The 18,970-nt window shown below is 34.2% G+C and overlaps 1 protein-coding gene across 4 annotated transcripts in view; it reads left to right on the forward strand.

The window, feature by feature from the left end:
- ERBB4 (erb-b2 receptor tyrosine kinase 4) overlaps positions 1–18,970 on the forward strand; it is a 942,163-nt gene that overhangs the window by 703,171 nt on the left and 220,022 nt on the right. For 2 of the 4 annotated variants that reach the window (XM_004674330.2, XM_004674332.2), the window contains exons 15-16: positions 206–360; positions 6,063–6,107. In XM_004674330.2, the coding sequence (XP_004674387.1) occupies positions 206–360; positions 6,063–6,107 (200 nt within the window). Of the gene's footprint in view, positions 1–205; positions 361–6,062; positions 6,108–6,227; positions 6,303–18,970 lie in introns of all 4 variants that reach the window. The other 2 variants (XM_004674329.2, XM_004674331.2) reach the window with 1 other exon arrangement.

Genomic DNA, 18,970 nt, shown 5'->3' on the forward strand with positions numbered 1-18,970 from the left:
GTTCTGCTCCCCACTCTGTCCCTGGTGAATCCTCTCACCCTCCGCATCTCTGGCCTGTACCCCAGTTCTGTATGAATAAATAAATCTTTAAAAAAATAAATGTTCTTGAGCTCCCTAGAGAGCATCCCTAAGTCACATGACTGTATTAGAGAATCACTGGCACCCACTTTTCTCTATTTTGTTTTACTTTGTTTTCCCACATCAGGGGCCTGACAACTGTACAAAGTGTTCCCATTTTAAGGATGGCCCAAACTGTGTGGAGAAGTGCCCAGATGGCTTACAGGGGGCAAACAGTTTCATTTTCAAGTATGCTGATCAGGATCGGGAGTGCCACCCATGCCATCCAAACTGCACCCAAGGGTAAGTGTCTGAGCTGGCTAAGGACTCAGCCGTCTCTTCATTGCCAGTCCAAGGGGAACCATGTGTCTTTATCCCTTCTGCTGTTTACTGGATGTGTAATATGATGGATAATGCAAAAGTCTACTCACCTTTATATTTAACAGGTTGATAATAAGATAGATCCTCTCTGGGACAATGATTTAAGAAATCAAATGTATAACTTCTAAAATATTTGCTAAACACTTCCCTGTAACTATTTTATTGACACCTTTATGAAGCTAAGTTAAGTATATGCTTTATATAATGTAAAAAGTCTTCCAGGTTTTTCTGGAGATTGGCAATAACAGCAAAGACAGGGAAGTCCTCATACTTCTGAGATTTGTGCTTAAAAATCTTTACCTGAGATTTTCTGTTTCTTTGTTATAAGCTGCTTAAAATTAGGCTATTTCTCTTTGATGAATATTGCCTTTGAAACCTTTTCTAGCAAGCCATAAGCAAACATAGTGATGGTAGAAAAAATAAAAGTAGTCATATATATACTAATAAAATTCCAAGTACATTTTGTGAAAGTAATTTTATTCCTGGTTAACTATAACTTGGATTTCTTTGTTTATTATAGGGCAAATCAAAGATGGGCATACATTTTTCTGTTTTCAAATAGATACATTGTAAAATGAATGCCAATTAGATTGCCTTTGATATTTGTAAAAATTGAATTTCAAAGACATAATGCAGAAAAAAAAACACTGAACTGTAAGAAAAAATCGTGTCACTCATCTAGCAATTCCTAATAACTATTTCTGAAAATTACAACAAAGCTATTTTAGTCAGGACGTTTTCTTTGTTCCAAAAGGTAAATACTTTTGGATTCTGGAGCAGTTTCACATGCTCTATCCACCAGCCGGTAGGGAGTGTCCACATGCTTGTGCACATTGAATACAACACACTCACTTGCTGTGGAGAATCGTCCTGGGTATTTAAATAGGCAGGAAAGTATGAGATTGCATTAAAGATTTGCTGCTGGGGTAAGGGGTAGCCATTCAGGGATACTGAAGAAGTTAAGCAAGAGGACATTTCCTGCCAAGAGGACATCAAATTTTAGATGCTGCTACACTTTTCTGCAGGTCAAGAAATCATCTTAAGTCACTTTGTGAACTGGCAGATCCTCAGAAGGTAAAGTAATATACTGCCATTCAAATTCAAATTCAGGTTAGAGGAGCTAAGGCGAACTCATTGGTGCACACAAAAACATATAGATTGAGGACACTGACATTGTCACAAATACTCTTTTTTAAGAAATCTAGAAGGGAAAAACTGCTTGGAAGCTTCTGGCACACTGGGGTTGAGTATTTCCTGAAGCTACCTAGTGTTACTCCTGGAGCAGGAGACAGTCAGCAACAGAAAGAGAATACTTTGCCTGCTAAAATAATCATCCATAAGAGGGTTTTATTGTTTGCAGCTAAAATTAAAGCAGTAAATTATTCAATATAATGTTGATGTCAACAGCTGTTGCCATTCAAAATGAGACCTTTTGCTGTTTTTGCAAATCTAATTACAATGAAGCCATTAGGGAAATGAAAGTAAGACCATAGATTCACAGTGTTGATATGTGACTTGTATGTCTTCCTCTTAGCCCTTTTAACTCATGATTATATGATATCACATATGATTATAGATAAAAGAAAACATATGTAGTGGAAGAAGAAATAGGGGCAATAAAGAGATAAATTTACTGCAGTTACAAAATCTGGATGTCAGCCAAATTGGAGGATAAAGGTGTAATAGGGAAGGAATCTCATCAGAACATTTGGCTTTTGGAAACTCCAAGGAAATAGATGTTTCTAAAATCAATGTTGCAGATGTATGGTGAGCCAAAATTTGACTATGGCACTCCTGGAGATCTTCGGACATAAATGAATATGTAGTGCTTGACTTCGTCCTTAAGGATGTTTGCGTTTGAGTTCATCTAGCTTCATGCCATCTTTTCTCTAATTACTTCTGTAGCATCCAGGTTCACTCACTTTGTCTTCTCCTGTGACCCCAATCTCAGGAGAGAATTTGGTAATTCCCCAATACTGGATTCTTAATTTCCCAAATCCTCCCCTGTCCTGCTTGGGCAGTGCTGTGCTCTGAGAGTACCAAAATAATGAGTTTGTGCTGTACTCATAATCAGCGACTGCTCTTCAAGTTGAGTATGGAGAGAGAGAGTCTTTTCCTAAAAATGGCCATGAGGTAGTGGGGATAATAGGCCAGGTGACTCCTTTTATTCCTAATATTGGTAATTACTCACCAGTCAGTAAGTGTGAACATACCAGGTCAGCTCCACTTTGAAAACAGCTTTTCTTTTACATGCACATGCTAGTAGGATGTGAGCTCGATAATTCAAGAACCGAGGTAATGGAAATAGTCTTTCAAATCACTTTTTATTTTGAGAAGAAGCATTCTTACTTTGAATACCATTTAATGATTTTCTGAAAATAAAATTATCTATGTAATACCTTAAAAGCATTTTTACTACTCTGAAAGTACATTAAATATATTGGCTTTAATACATTCTTTATAAACTTATAAAATAGGTTATCCATTTAGCCCCTTTCAGGAGATTCTCACTAAAATTCCTAGAGAGAAAAAAAATAACATTGTTTCTTCTTGCCTTAACTAGAGGGCCTTCACTTTATCAACTTTTTCTCATTTCATTCATTCTCCAAGTTTGGTATACTGTCCCCTATTGTCATTAGATAGAATGGAAAGTAAATTGAGAAATGAACAAGGCTCAGCCCTTGACCATTAGGGACTCCCAGTACAGTGAATTTTTATTGTTAAAATTTATTTGCTTCCATTAGAAAACTTCCTCACAGAATTTTTCAATGTAGAGCAAGGATGTAAAACTTAGGAATGATTTTTATGCTTGAAACTAGCAAGAGAGAAGTTTTAAAGAGGATTTGTATACTAAATTTAGTATGCAATTAAGTAGCGGTAAGGTCAAGAATTATTATAGTTTCCTCAATAACATCACTTGAATCCATGATAAATGTCAATTTAATTTTGGTTTTTAGACATGGACTAGGATATTCATTTCTTATGGAATCTTAAAAAAAATCTCATTAAGTGTTTTACTATCTGAATTTGATTTATTATCATTTCATGTATGCTTTCTCTTTCCTAGCAATCCTTTTCATTATTTTAAAATTTATGTAGTGAAAGAGTTTCAGTTAATTAAAAAAGGTATGGTTGTGAAAATTTGAGTGAAATTTTCAGCTTTTCCTCTCAAACACACACATGGAAGTTTTCCTCCTCTTGGATTCTGTCACTTCCGCTTCCTCACCAAATCTTTAACCATACATTTCTTTCTTTCTCCTCTATCTGTCAAAATATTTCTGGAAATGTCCCTTTGCCTTTATCTTAGTTATCATTTCCCTAGTTCAGTCCTTTATTCCCCTTTCATTGACGAAAACAGCTTTTGTGTCAAAGGGGTACATGACCCACTAACTATCCTTCACAAGCCAACAAGATGGATGGAAAACCCCAATCTATAATTTCACCACTTCTTTAAGACTCCACAGTGGTTTTTTATTAAGTTTGCTCCTAAGCAAATAGTTTCAAATTTTAGTTTCTGTCTAATGCTCTTCTTTTCCCTCTGCCTGGTGCCTAATATGTTGCTCTCTAAAGATTCAGAAATGCTCACAGCTGTTCATATACACTCTACATTTCTCAAAACTGGCCCTATTGATCTTTACACACTTAGAATTTACTGCCCCTCCAACCCTGATTGCTGGGCCCTGAACTTCAGCTTCCTAACTTCTCTATGAGCAACACCATGACTTTCAGAAGCTGGGATATCCTTTCTTGGGCTTCTGTAAGCCACTTTTTCTGATCAATGGTATATTTGTCACAATATACAGCACACATCTATTCCTGCATTTATCATCATTAAATTGTGAATTCATTGAGAATAGGAAAAGTCTAATTCATCTCTTCTTTCCTAAATCTTGAATTGTGGGAACACTTAGTATGCAGTGCATTTTTGCCTATGGTTAATTCTTTTTTCTCTCTACTTTTTAAATAAAATAAATAAATAAATAAAAAGGTTATTGGGGTAGTATCTGGATACCTCCTCAGGTGATTGGGTAAATTCATACTTCGCCCCTCAAATTGAAATTTACTTTCAAGAGCTTATATCTTCCAAAGATTATTATAAAGACACACATTATGAGCTAACTATAACTTTCTGATTCTCACTTACAATTAATTTTGTAGGAGATATACACGCTATAGATAACAGAAACACAGATGTAAGTTATTCAGAATTAAATAAAAATTTAAAAATATAAGATGATTAAAAAAATTGTCAGTAGTATTCCATTTCATAATGGTTTAAAATATATATCATGATACCAGTACAATGCTATATTCTCTAGCTATTATTTGCATGTGTGTTTTTAAAATATTTTTCTCACAGTATAATTCCCATATTTGTATATGTTAAAAATTTCCCTGTCTACTGTTTTCAGAATGTAAAAGAATTTTCTCTCTACCAGGAATAACAGATATTGATGAACAAGAGAATAGTGGTATTTACTGTCTTACATAGTTTGTTTGCCAATGTTTAGAGTTACATAGCGATTTTCACTTTCACCCTTTTTGTTTGGTTGTTTTTGGTTTGAAATTAGAGTTTGGAAAAAAAATATTCCCAGCAGAATTAGACAGTTCTACAAGTTGTAGCTATAGGAGGAAAATTGATAATACACAGTAACTATATGTGCTTGATGGGAGAAAAGGCAGAAAAAACAAAAACAAAAGCAAAAAAACAACTCAAGCACATTGGAAAATGGAAGAAAGAATATTTTCATAGTTCACAATCAAATTCTCGGAGTTAAACATTAGAATTTTATGTACTTGCATGATCCACTTACATGTTTATTTCAGTGGATTCTTTAATTACCTGGGTCTCAATTTATTCACTTCCTTGGAGAATATTTATTTATTCATTTGTTTTTGTTTGGGTTAAATATCATGGCAGTTTTAAAACGTGTTTTTGTTTGCCTATTACGACATTGCTATTTTAGAAGAAAGTGTCAAGATAAACTGCAGTGTGGTGAAACTAGTTAATTTGTGTTTTAAATGAATTCATGTTTAAATATAAGTATGTTTTTAAGAGAGTCACAAGCAAGGAATGGAATAAAATGATTATGTAAAGTATCCATGAGAATCATGCTAAAGCATGTTAACTCATTTTCTGCCAAAATCAATCTTTAATGAATATTAAGCATCAGGTTATTACATTATATTGAAAAGGTCATGTTTCTTTTTTATTGATTTTGTTCTTTACTTAAACTTAGGCCTTAGAGAAGAAATTGTATACATGAAACCAATTATAATGATTGAAATACCAAATTATTTACCAAGACATACCATGAATGATCCAAATGTGTTTAAATTGTTTGAAATGAGCTACATGTGTTTGGAAGTTATCCACAAGAAACAGTCAAATTTCCTTCATTGTGGACTTTTTTTTTGCATTCTACCGGGCAGTAATTGCAGTCCATTGCTGTGTATTTATCAAGCAATCATCTTCTCGCTGGCTTTAAGTCCAGGGCATTCCAAAAGTTGATTGATAATTATAATTAAGATCATGACACCGTGGTTATTGGTCTTCCTGATGCTTTTTTAAAATGACTGATTTTTCTTTTTTCTTGTATTTTTAAAATTTGAATCTCCTGCAGGTGCATAGGCTCAAGTATTGAAGACTGCATTGGCCTGATGGATAGGTACTTGGTGTGCTTGTTCCCCCTGTTCCTCTCCGAGGCTCCATGTGTGAGCACTGGTGCATGTGTGTGCATGACCCTGTGAATGGAGAATGATGTCTTCTGTTCTGTAATTGCCTGCAGGTGTAGCGGTCCCACTAGTCATGACTGCATTTACTACCCCTGGACGGGCCATTCCACTTTACCACAACATGCTAGGTAACACCTACCATGATTCCATTTTGTCACTCAAATCCTTTCCCAATGATCATGGGTGTGATGTACTAACCAGTTGTGTCAAATTTATAATAGGTTAAATGAAGGAATTTTGAAGAAGGTGTTTAACATGTTGCCTTTCTTACCTATTCTTCCTTAATTTCTTATGACTTAAAATTCATATCCAAACAGTAATATCAATTGAATTTTAATTTTTTTGCAGTTCAAGACTTTAAGAATATTTTTGTTCATAATTCTGTTGATTACATATTTTTAAGAGAGGCATTTTTTTAAGAGATCTGTTTTCTCAGATGTTTGCTATTTGAGTCCACTTTGTTTTTATTTAATTTAAACTGGTTGGTAGATTCTCTAAATATCAGAACTATCATAAACCAAGGACAATATAGAAAATATTCTGTGTGCAATTGGAATTAATGTATATACATTATACGCATCTATCTATACATATATGAATATCACCCATTTTTAAAATAAAAACCTATACATTAGTGCTTATAGTGACTTTTTCATAATGTCTTTAAGCTGGAAACTATCCAAATATAGTATATCCATATATTTTAACACTACTCAGCAATAGAAAGGAACAAACTGCTAATGTATACACACAGCATGGATGAATCTCAAGTGCATTATACCAAATGAAAGAAGCTAGAGTTCAATTAATACTTACTGTGTGATTCCATTTATATGGCATTCTGAAAAAGGCAAAGATAGATGGACAGAAAATCACTTAGTGGTACCAGTAGGGGAATGAGGTTGTCTAAAAAAGGCTATGAGGAGATTTGGGGGTTCAGGATCTTGCTATGTATCTTAATAGTGTTGATGTTGCATAAATATATGTTTGCCAAAAATCATAGATCAGTATGTTAAAAAGGATGAATTGTACTGCACATGAACTATACCTCCACAACCTGCCTTGTTATATATAAAAAAGAACTTTACAATGTTAAGTAGGAGTGTTAACTTTCCTTGGGCAAAGCACATGTAATGTATCTCTTTAGATGAGAGAAAGTAATATTAAATTAAATTAGCAAAATGAGAGTTTTCTAATGAAGTTTCACCATTTCATGATGATGGAGAACACTGTCAGTTAAATCAAGGAGTAGAATAATGCAAGAATCCCAGAAGCTCCTTTTGCCCTGTTTCAAGGGTAATCACTGTCCTGAATGCTAACAACATAGCTCAATTTGCCCGTCTGTGCACTCAATATAAATTTAAGCATACAGTATGTATTTTTTTGCATCTAGCTTCTTTTGCTAAATATTGTATACAAGAGGTCCATCTATGTCATTTAATATTTTATGGCATTTTCTTTTTAAATATTCCTAAGACAAAAATGTGATATATCTTAAAACAAATTATTTTTAAATGAAGTTAATAAACAGATTAAATCCTAAAAAAGAGAGGATGAATGATGCCCTAGAGTTACATGATTTATTACAACAGTGGCACTTTGCACTTGGGTACAATCAAAACTAGTTAGTATAGTTGTGTTTAGCACAATCAGACTTATGAAAAAAATGAGAGCGAAAGAGAGAGGAGAAGGGAGAGAGAGAATAAAAAAGTCATAGTTTCAGAAGGACCAAGGACCAATGGACTGTGCCCATGGTATGAAATAATGTTTCCTCAAGAAACCACCCTCTCCTGCCCCCCTGTGGCTAAGCAGGTATTGCTCTTCCCCAATTCTCTACCTTTGCAAAGCAGCCCAGGCAGATCTCCCCAGAGACTGCCGTCTGAGACTATGCAGTACAGGTCTTTCGGCCCACTGGTGTCTGTGCAAGAGTCTTTAACATCCTGTTCTTTGTTTTTGTTTTCTTATTAATAAACCTTCCCCCTTGGATATTAAGAAAAAGAAAAAGAATTTGGTTGAGACATTGCATATTTATATTTCTTTCAGTGATTCACTTATTCCAACCACTGAGTAAAAGGTAATGTAACCCAGTAGTCTAGGGTGCTATCATTGGAATAAATTTTTCTGAGTTCAGAGTTACACTACCATTTTTAAAATCTGCGACTTGGGTCACAGTCCTCACTTGCTTCCTGTCAATATGCGATTATGAATACAACTCATAAATTGACTGTGAAAGGTGAATTAATCCAGCAAAGAGTTTCTGATTCAGAGAAATTGTTCGTTAACAATTTATTTTTTTATGTATAATTTAAGGATTTTTGGTTTTGGGAACAGGAAAACATTCCACCTGGGGAGGGAAGGAAAAGCACTCAGATTTATTCGGGGGGTTGTGATGTGTCCTTCTACCCCTTGTGACTGAAGGGCAGGCATTTCTCTTTTACCTTTAGGATCAGCAATAGGTCACAGGCAGAGGCATATACAGAGACAAGAGCTTAGTGTGATTTATCTATAGTTTTAATATTCTTAACATTTAAACTAAAGTCATTTGGGAATTTCCACCGCAGTTCCTTACCCACTTTTTCAGGTTTTTCTCTGTACTCTTGGACTAATATACCTAGTTCAAATTGGCTTCATTATTACTAGGTTATTATGTCCAGTAACAGTATACATATACAGGTCAGTCCATCATTCTATGAACAAATCAGTGTAGGCTTTTGCATAGGTAAAGAGCATTGATTTTGGAATCTAAAAGTCTGAGTTCAAGTACTGGCTAAATCATGAATCTTACCTATAAAAATGGAAACAAAGATGGTAATTCTTTTAAATTTTTTTTTTAAAGATTTATTTATTTGTGCATACAGAACTGGGGTACATGCCAGAGGCTCAGGGGCGGTGACAGGCTTCACCAGAGACAGAGTGGGAAACAGAACAGGCAGATCCACGAAGTACACTGCTGAGGGGAGCAGCGGGCGGGCCAAGAGAGGTCTGCTGCACTATGTGGTCACCTCCGGGGCAGGCAGGAATCGAATTCATGCGGAAGCTGCTTTAGATTCTCAGTGCTGTGCTCTAACCCGCTGCGCCACCAGGGAGGGCCAAAGATGGTAATTTTTAATAGGGGGTCTTATACCTTGTAAGATAGGTGTGAGTTTTTATTCTTTTAAGATTTATTTATTTATGCATACAGAACTTGGGTATAGGCCAGAGATGCACCAGATTCACCAGAGACAGTGTGGGGAGCAGAACAGGCAGATCTACTGACATACACTGTGGAGGGGAGCAATGGGCAGGTCAGGAGAGGTCTGCTGCACCATGTGGGTCACCTCCCTGGCTGACTGTTTATAAAACAGTCTCTTTACATGAGAGATTGAGCTTGGACACTTTGATAAAGTACTTATGACTCTGGAATACTTTGATGCAGATGGGAGGAAATGTCAAAATGACAAGTATTTTGGGGTCCTTATTTAGTTATTGTGAACCTCTCTGAAATGGGATTAGTATATATTTAATTGAAATCAGAGGACTAGTTCAGTAATTTCAAGTGATTTCCACTTTTTAAATTCCATGATAGTTTGTTAAACTTCTGTATTAATAAATTAAAGTGAGCCTTTGCAATGAGACCAAAAACATAATAGAAAATTGCTGTTTTAGTTTTATAAACAGTATTTTAACAGGAAGATTACCCAAATGTCTAGTTTTCTTTTAGCCACAGAAAATTCCATTGAGCATGTCAACATGGCCGTTTTGAAATATTTAGAGTTCATACTCCCTACTGCCCCATTTTGCTATATTCTGTTTCTAAGACCAGCAGGAAAAAAGATTGAAGATTTAAATGAAAACAGGTGAAATGTTTCCAATCTTGATCGACTTTCATTTTCTAAGCAGCGTTATTCTTTCCCAAGCCTGCAATTTGTGAATTGGTTTTTCCACACTCCATTTACCTTACAGACTGCTGCTGGAATTTCTTCCAGGAAGATTGGATAGGACAGATTTTTTTTTTCACCTATAGTCCTCTAGAATATGCCTTTATAATAAAAATAATGCTTGATGTTTAGAACACCATGTTACCCTTTTATGAATAAAGTGTCTTAAAAATAGCACTTACCAGTGATGCTCTTCCCTTTCCACACAAAACATTATGAAGATATATGTTCAGAAAGGATTATTATCATTATTATTATTGTTGCTATTTTATAGTGCTGTTTATTTTAGTTTGTATTATATTACCTTCACATCGATTCAGGTAAAAAAAAATTAATCGATTTTTATCAATTTTAGGTTTTTTTATCAAGTAAATACTCAGAAATTTTTATCTATTTTTTAAGTAGCACCTAAGTTTGTTAATCTCAACAAACAAACATCTATTGGCTGAGGACTCTTTTTTGTTGTCTGCAATCCAAAATGTAAATTGACATTAAAAAGACTGTGATGGAAGCTTTCAAACATACTAGTTCAAGTATTTTATTCTGGCAGTTTGCTCTAGTTCTATTTACTAGATTCTTCACAATATGAATAAGGTGTTTGAACTCAGTTTAACTTTCCAGGTCTCCTATGGGCAGGTATTCGAAACGTTTCATATTCCTGTCACATTTTAATGCCTATGTCACACTTCTATTTTACAGTATAGTGGTTATTACCTAAGAGGTCACATAACAGTTTATCCTTTAGCAGTGTGACCTAGCGTGATAAATGAAAGAAAGGATATGATATTCTTGGTACCAATTTCACAAAAGCACAATCTTTTTTCTTTATTTATTTTGCCCTCAAAGATCTCAGTTCATAACTTATGTTCAACTCAAATAGTCAAAATCACCCATAGATGGTTACCTTAGATGAGTGGCAGGTGTATTCTGACCAATAAATAAACGTACACAGGTTTTTGATAAGTTTATCTGCAGTCTACTACATTCTGTATATTAAATTTGCTTTTGAATTAAAAAGAATTAGAAAAGGTGAAAGAGAGTACAGCTTATTTTGCAGCTGATTTTTATATCTCACAATTGCCAGTTCTTGAAAAATACAACAATTAACAAAGAATTATAAAGGAAAAATGTAACAGCTCAGCTCAGTTATTTTTACTATACATACAGATCAAGTAATTATTTAAAACAAAGTATTTAATGGCACATTGCTGCATAGTATGGTATTTACAAGATTATCACAATGTCCACCACATATTGTAACAAAAGCTTTTAGAAATATTTATATTATGCTCAAACTGATTAACTAAAAATAATCACTATGCGTCATGTTTGTGAATGAAAATCGAAAGAGATTTTTAAGAACATTGCCTTTATGACAGTAATAGAAAAACCTGAAGACAGCATTACTGAATTGCAAAGATGTTGATTATATTAGTCATGAATCAGAGCAAAAATTTAGTGGGTGGAGTGAACCATTGTAAAAATCTTTCCATTCTTTCCTAGACTGAAATGGAATCCACTGCATTTGGTTATTATTAATTTCTGATTTGCAAAGATGTCAGGACCACTTATAATTTGATATCACACGTATCTTAAGCTTCCTTGAAAATCAGTTCTGACAATCTACTGCTTATTATTAAAGATAAAAGCTAACTGTGAAGTATATACCTGAATTTTAGCTTCTGACCTTACGCAGACTTTAAGTTTGAAAATTACTTTGCATATGCTATATCAGATTTGACTACTGGTTTCTTTTCTTTAAAAGTACAAGTTAAGGCCCTCACTGGTGATACAACAGGTAAAAGCACAGCACTATGAAATTATCTACACCCACTGCAGCACAGGTTCGATCCCCCAACAGGGGATGACCCACATGACACAACAGACCTCTCCTGACCCATCCACTGCCCCCCTCAGTAGTGTATTTTAGTACATCTCCCTGCTCTGCTCCCCACTGTGTCACTGCTGAATCCTCTCATCACCCCTGCACCTCTGGCCTATACCCCAGTTCTGTATGGATAAATAAATATTTTTTAAAGTATAATTTAGAAGAATAAGTATGACATCTGTATTACTCAGGATTTTTAATTCATGTTTTAGTAGATTATCAATATTAAACAACTATCTTTTCAACTAAAAGTCATGTAATTGAAAACCAAAAAATAGAGAAGCCCTAATAAACACTTCTATAGGTGATACCTATGTTCTAACAATTTTAAAAGGATGTGAAGTACTAGACATGGCAAAATAAACAAGACAATTCCTTGCAAAGCCATTATTTTCTGTACTTTCCAGTGGATTAAGAGATATCTTTTAGACAATAAAATTATATGAACAAAATAGCACCTGCCTGTGATTCACTGAAATCTGATACTAACTACTGATTGTAAAATATATCAGTGAACACTTACGAGGTGTTCTGATCTGGTTGATAACTAGCACTGATTGAATAACTTGGATTAATAAGCAATGAAATGATTAAAGTTTCCACTTACAGAATATATCTTCAATCATATACCTACTTCATTTGTTAAGTCTTTAGAAACAAGTTTAGTTTGTGTGTGAAATGATTTCAGTATATTCTAAAAAAAAAAAAGACTCATTATGCATCAATTAACATAAATTCACTCTGAAGACAGTGAGTTAACTAACCTCTTAACCTATTATGATATACTTTTTTTTTTAAGAGATGTGTTTATTTATGCACAAAGAACTGGAGTACGGGCTAGAGGTGCAGAGGTGGTGAGAGGATTCACCACAGTGGGATGCAGAACAGGCTGACTGATGAAATACACTGCTGAGGGGAGCAGCTGGCTGGTCAAGAGAGATCCACTGTGCCATGTGGGTCACCTCCGGGGTGGGGGTCGAACTCATGCTGAAGTGGCTTTAGCTTCTTTGTGCTGTGCCTTAACCTGCTGTGCCATCAGGGAGGGCCTCATCATGTACTTTTAAAACCTATTTTAAAAATCAGAATAACATAGGTTTGGATATGTATTTGATAACTAAAATGATAGTGATAAAAAAGAAGTTTCAATGAACATGGAGGTGCCAGCTGTCCCAGACTCCATTGTGAGCAACAAATCACAGGTATAATTAGTCTCCAACTATCCCCATGTTAATATTAAATTTATGGACTTTCCATTCAATTATCATATTGGTGATTCTTCTGTAAGAATGCTCTAGGTCTGCTCAGTCCAGCTTTTAGTCATTGTTGTCATTGTCTCATAAATTGAGGTTCAAAAAACTGAAATCTTCAGTAATTAGAAAAACTATGTTAGATTTTAGAGACATGCTATGAAAAATGGGAATATAAAACGTGATCACTAAAAGTTGTCATTTTCAGTATTTGTTGAATTATTAATAATGTGATCTAGTGGGCCAAAATATTATAAATAATTTCATCTTTTTAGAACTATATCCACTAGAATATTTTAAATAACTTATTTATTTGCACCTTATATCTGCTGGACTGCTCTGAGGCTGTCTCATCACGAAACTATACTTTTACCAATGTTCATCACATGTTTGTCCATGTAGTTAAGTACATAGATTTATGATAGATAAAAGAGGAAATACAATTTTAACATAAGTGTAAATTGTAATATTTTCCTTGCCTCTCACCTTTAGAGATCACAATTTTGTTCTACAGTGTGATAGAGATATTACATAGTGTAATAGCCGTCAGTCTCTTTTTCCTTTAAATGATATTTTGGTAACAGTTTCACAAAATAAAAACTGGAGGGGGTACTCTTGCATTTTTTAATCATCTTTGATAGCTTCCAGTTGAGGCTAATCAGAAACCCAAGGAAAAATAGCTATTTTCCTGAATCAATTCCATATATCTATATAGTTGGATATGCTTACAGATGATATAAATCTCTTTAGGCGAAAACTAAAATACATTAATTTGTACTTGCATATAGAATCATGCTATTGTCTGTATTTTAACTTGAAAATTACTCACAGATATAGTTATATTCCACAGGAGCTCCTATGTATTTTGTACCTAAATATTTCAATTAAGGTAATATTTTAATGTTTATGTCACCAAGTAACATAGTTAAGCAAAGAGATACATTAAGTATTGTAAGAAATCTATTGTATGTCTTATGTATGCCATATATATATATATGATGGAAAAGAAACAAAATTATTCCCCATATAGCTAATGCAAATTATATTAGAACCAAAGTATATTTTCTTTTTTCATATTTTTCTATTTAACTAAAGGAATCTAATTAACTGGGACCCCCTACTGTGATGTGGTTACATAAAATGATGTGTAGATATTAACTTAAATTGCTCTCTTCATGCCTTTTTTTTATTACCTCAGCACATTCCCTAGCTAATCATTCTTTCATAAACATACAATTATTTTCCATACTATATCTGTAGGCAGGAGTTAATTAACAGAGAGCACTTTGATTTACCAGTGAAATTTCTCACAGAGATTTCATTCTCTGCTACCAACCACCCTCAAATCCAAAGTAATAAAATTTCTTTGTATTTTCACAGTAACTCAGTACTCAAGAATAAATGATAAGGGAAGGGAAACCCACCTCTAATAAACTTTGAATATTTGTAGCCATTGAAATTTTTATGGCATTCTGTTCCTCTGCCCAGACTAAAACATTCCATATGCTTAAGTCATTTATGGAATAATTATAGTTACTTTTAGTAGACTAAAAATAAAACAACAATAACAAAAGCTCTTACCATAAAAAGTTTACATGTTGGAAGCAAAGCAAAGCCTATTTCCAAAATCTGTTTTTTTTTTTTTTCATGAAACTCTGAATACCAAGTCCTAAAGAGTACCTTTGTTCTATACATAAGAATAGAAAGAATAGTAAACCAATAGTAAACCAAACACCAGCTCTTAATTCTTTACCATAATAGTATTGCTTTCATCCAAAATCTTCAGGTTAACTAAGAGTTTGTTTTTTCCATCCTGAAAAAAAATCCTAACATACAACTATCAGGTACACTATATTACCAGATTTAATTTCCATGATAAGTATACAGAAGTAGATATCACTGTCATAATTTTTCAAATGAGGAAACAAATTCAGAGTAATTAAGCAATTTACAAAGAAAATCACCCAGCTAGTAAGTGGTAGAGCAAAGATTTGAACACAAGTGTTTCTGATTGATTCTGAAGACATTTCTTCCTTTCTACCAGGTTGATTCCCAAGTGGAAGAACAATTAAGAAAGATTCTTAAGATGATGATGATTGCATATTATATAGCCTATTTAAACAGTTTCATCCATTTTCTTTCCCTTTGTCCTAATTTTTACCTATTAAGCCTTCCTCCAGTGTATACGATTTTAAAATGCTTATTCTCTCCTAGCATATTTTAATCTAGTAATACATCTGGTATTGCATGGTAGGGATAGAACAATATTCCCTATGAGCTTAGTATCCCTATAGGGGAATTGCAATATAAATACATTGTTATATTTTAAATATTTCAGGGCCACAGCTAAGACATTTATGAAAAAAAAAAGACTGAGTTTTTACCTTTTTTTCTAAAGTAGCAGTAACTTATAAATTCTTAAATAAAATACTATAGTTCCATATGAGAGCTGCTTCCATCAAACCTGAATGCCGGCGTGCTACCACATTAATCAAATGTTGAAAGAAGAATCTGAACTTTATGGATACTTAGCAACAAAATAAAAGCTAATATACTACTAGGCTGCTGCAAGGCCTTCCTCCAGCTTTTCCTCTCTAATTCATATTGGAGGATTTGTGGGATTGGGTGAAGTTGATTGAGAGTAGTGATGAGTTCAGAGGGTAGACTGTGAATCTTAGATTGTGTATCACTTGGTTCTGTTTGCTAAAGACAAAAAGTGACTTCTGCCATAGAAATCCTTTCCACAGCTGTACAGTCAAATAAAACAAACAAACCACATTCTTCCATATATACCATAGATCAGTAATTGGCCAGTAAATATTCACTGAATTTACTCCATGAGGACATAATGGCAAGGAAAACTAACATGCTACTCAATATAATATTCAGAGCATGGAAAAGAAAATAGTATTTAATATCAGTTAATATGTGATAGTTGCATGATAATTATGATGTGGGTAATTATAAGTTGGATGCTGTGGGGTGGTCATGAAAATAAAATTGTAGTGGATGATACATAGATTTTTGATGTAAGTGAGTAAAATGTGATGGCATAACCATATAGAACAGATTGAAAAGGGAACTGCACAGTTTTATGGGAAAATAAAAATTCACTTGGAACCATGATAAGTTTGAGATGGCTAAAGTTATTTGCTATCTAAATCAAGAAGTTGGGAGGATATATATGTATGTGTGTATGCATGTATGTGTGTATACCTACACACAGTATACATAGTCTATGTATACTATACATACATTGTTTATGTGTATGTATATATATGTATATATACATACATACATATATATATATACTTACGTATATGATACTCTGCAGCTCACAAGAAATTCTGAGTCATCAAACATTTAAATCCATAATATTGGATGAGATTCCAGATAGAAAGTATAGATAAAGAAAATCCCTGAGGAATGAGCCTTAGGTTATTCCATTTTCAAGGGCAAAGCAGAGAAGAACATATTCTAGCAAAGGAGACTGAGACATAGTGGAGTGGGGTATGAGCAAAACCCAGAAAATAATGGCTTCTAGAACCCAGTTAACAAGAGAGGGGTATAAAACTGTATCTAATGCTGATCAGAAAGCAGAGATCACCATGGTGGTCTAGGGGTTAAGGTTCAGTGCTAAAACCACAATAGCCTGATTTCCACCCCAGGACAGGGAGCTGACCCACATTTGCACACGATATCTCTCCTGTCTCGCCTACAGCTCTCCTTAGCAGTGTATTTCAATAGATTCTCCTGTTTTGCTCCCCACTCTGTCTACATTGAAACCTCTCAGCTTCTCTCCCCTTCCCCTGCAGCTCTGGCCTATATCCCAGATATTCTATGCAAAAATAATAATTAAAAATAGTATTATTGGCCATTTAATTTAATAAGATGCAAGCTATGACTGAATCCTTTTTAAAAAGGTAGAAATGGCTTGTTGGAATAAAATGTTTTACATATTAAAGTGGGTTAAGAAGTGAAAGGGGAAAGATAAACATGGAGACAAATTGTAAAGAGAAAGCTTTGAGAAGGTATACTGCAAAGGAAGGAGACCATTAATAGAGGATTTTGTTTTTGTTTTGCTTAACTTAAAAATATGACATGTTTACAAGCATATGGGAATGATTCCAAAGAAATAGAAAATTATATTCCAGGAGGTAATTAATAATTTCAGTCAAAATTTTCTTTAGTCATCAGTACACAAGTGTAAAATTTGGCCCTTTAGAAAAGAGCAATTATTTATTGCAGAACCATTGTAACTGAAAGGAATTCAAGGCATGTAGTTGAATATGCAGGTTGATAATGGATTTGACGGTGAGACTATGGGGGAGTTCATAACTTACATTTTCCTTAAATGAAATGTAAGATGAGGTCACCAACTTATACTAAATTGACTTATACAATATTGGCAATGGAAAGAAACTGAACATTTATGTAGTTTATTAAAGATAGAGGTCCATCATTCTAGAAGTGGAGTGGGTCCACTAGGTGATATTGATGGGTCACTTGAGGTTTTAATAATAAATTAGAATAATGCCAGTTAGTGCTTTTGTAGTCTATATAGACATTAATTTTCTTTAAATGTAGGTATGGGTACTTGAATTGGGTTTACGCTAATGAAAGTTGTTCCTGCCAGTAGAGATGGGTGAGTTAGATAAATGAAAAAAAAAAAAAAAAAAAAGCAAAAGCAAAGAATCATTAAAGGTATGCTGAGTGCTGAGTAATGACGCAAGATGGCATGCAGGGAGGTTGATGTACAATGAAAAGATGGTAGGACCAATTCATGGTGTCCTCAGTATTATCCTGTGTTGCCAAAATGGAGATATCCAAGAGGGAGAGCTGAAGGAAGAGGGTTTGCTGGTCCCAAATTAGAGTGCTTGAAATTAACACCCTGAGAAGATCACAGGAACTGTTCATAAAAATATTCAGTATAGGTCCTCCCTGGTGGCGCAGCAGATTAAAGCACAGCACTAAGAAGCTAAAGCCCTTTCAGCATAAGTTCGATCCCTGCCCCGGGAAGTGACCACATGGCACGGCAGACCTCTCCTGACCCGCCTGCTGCTCCCCTCAGCAGTGTACTTTGTCAGTTGGCCTTTTCTACTCCCCACTCTGTCTCTGGTTAATCTTCTCACCACCCCTGCATTTCTGGTCTGTACCCCTGTTCTGTATGCATAAATCATGTATTAAAAGATGTATTTAGTATAATGAATGGAAATGTTTGACTGAGACTATTGAGAATAAAGGAATTGGGAAGCTAGGAAATTGGATGGAGATGTCAAGAAATTGTAAGATTAAAAAGAAAAATTCAAATTTAAGATTGGTTATTGGGCTAATTGAATAAGAGAATTAGAAGAAGAAACTAGGTAATTATTTCCATTTTTTGACTAGCAAAATTGGACAATGTTGGCAACATAAAGTGAGATGTGGCACTTGTGGAATATTAAATTTATCCTGAGTCTAGTTTTTAGGGTGATTTTTAACAGAGTCTAGTGATATTAAATGAGAAATTTACTATTCAGATAAGAAAGTCTCTCTATGTATACATGAAATAAAAGTAGGAAATGCGAACATACAGAGAAATACAAAGATTTTTCTATCTTTTGAGAAATTTACATATAAAGGAAAGAAATCGATAGGGAAATAATGGAGAAGGAATATTATCAAGAGGAAATTTTGAAGATGGATGAAATCAGAATCTATTTTGGAAGACTTGATAGAAACTGAAAGGTGGGAAATATGAGAGA

Source organism: Condylura cristata, unplaced genomic scaffold (genome assembly GCF_000260355.1).
Source record: "Condylura cristata isolate star-nosed mole 26May11 unplaced genomic scaffold, ConCri1.0 scaffold00002, whole genome shotgun sequence".
NCBI lineage: Eukaryota > Metazoa > Chordata > Mammalia > Eulipotyphla > Talpidae > Condylura > Condylura cristata.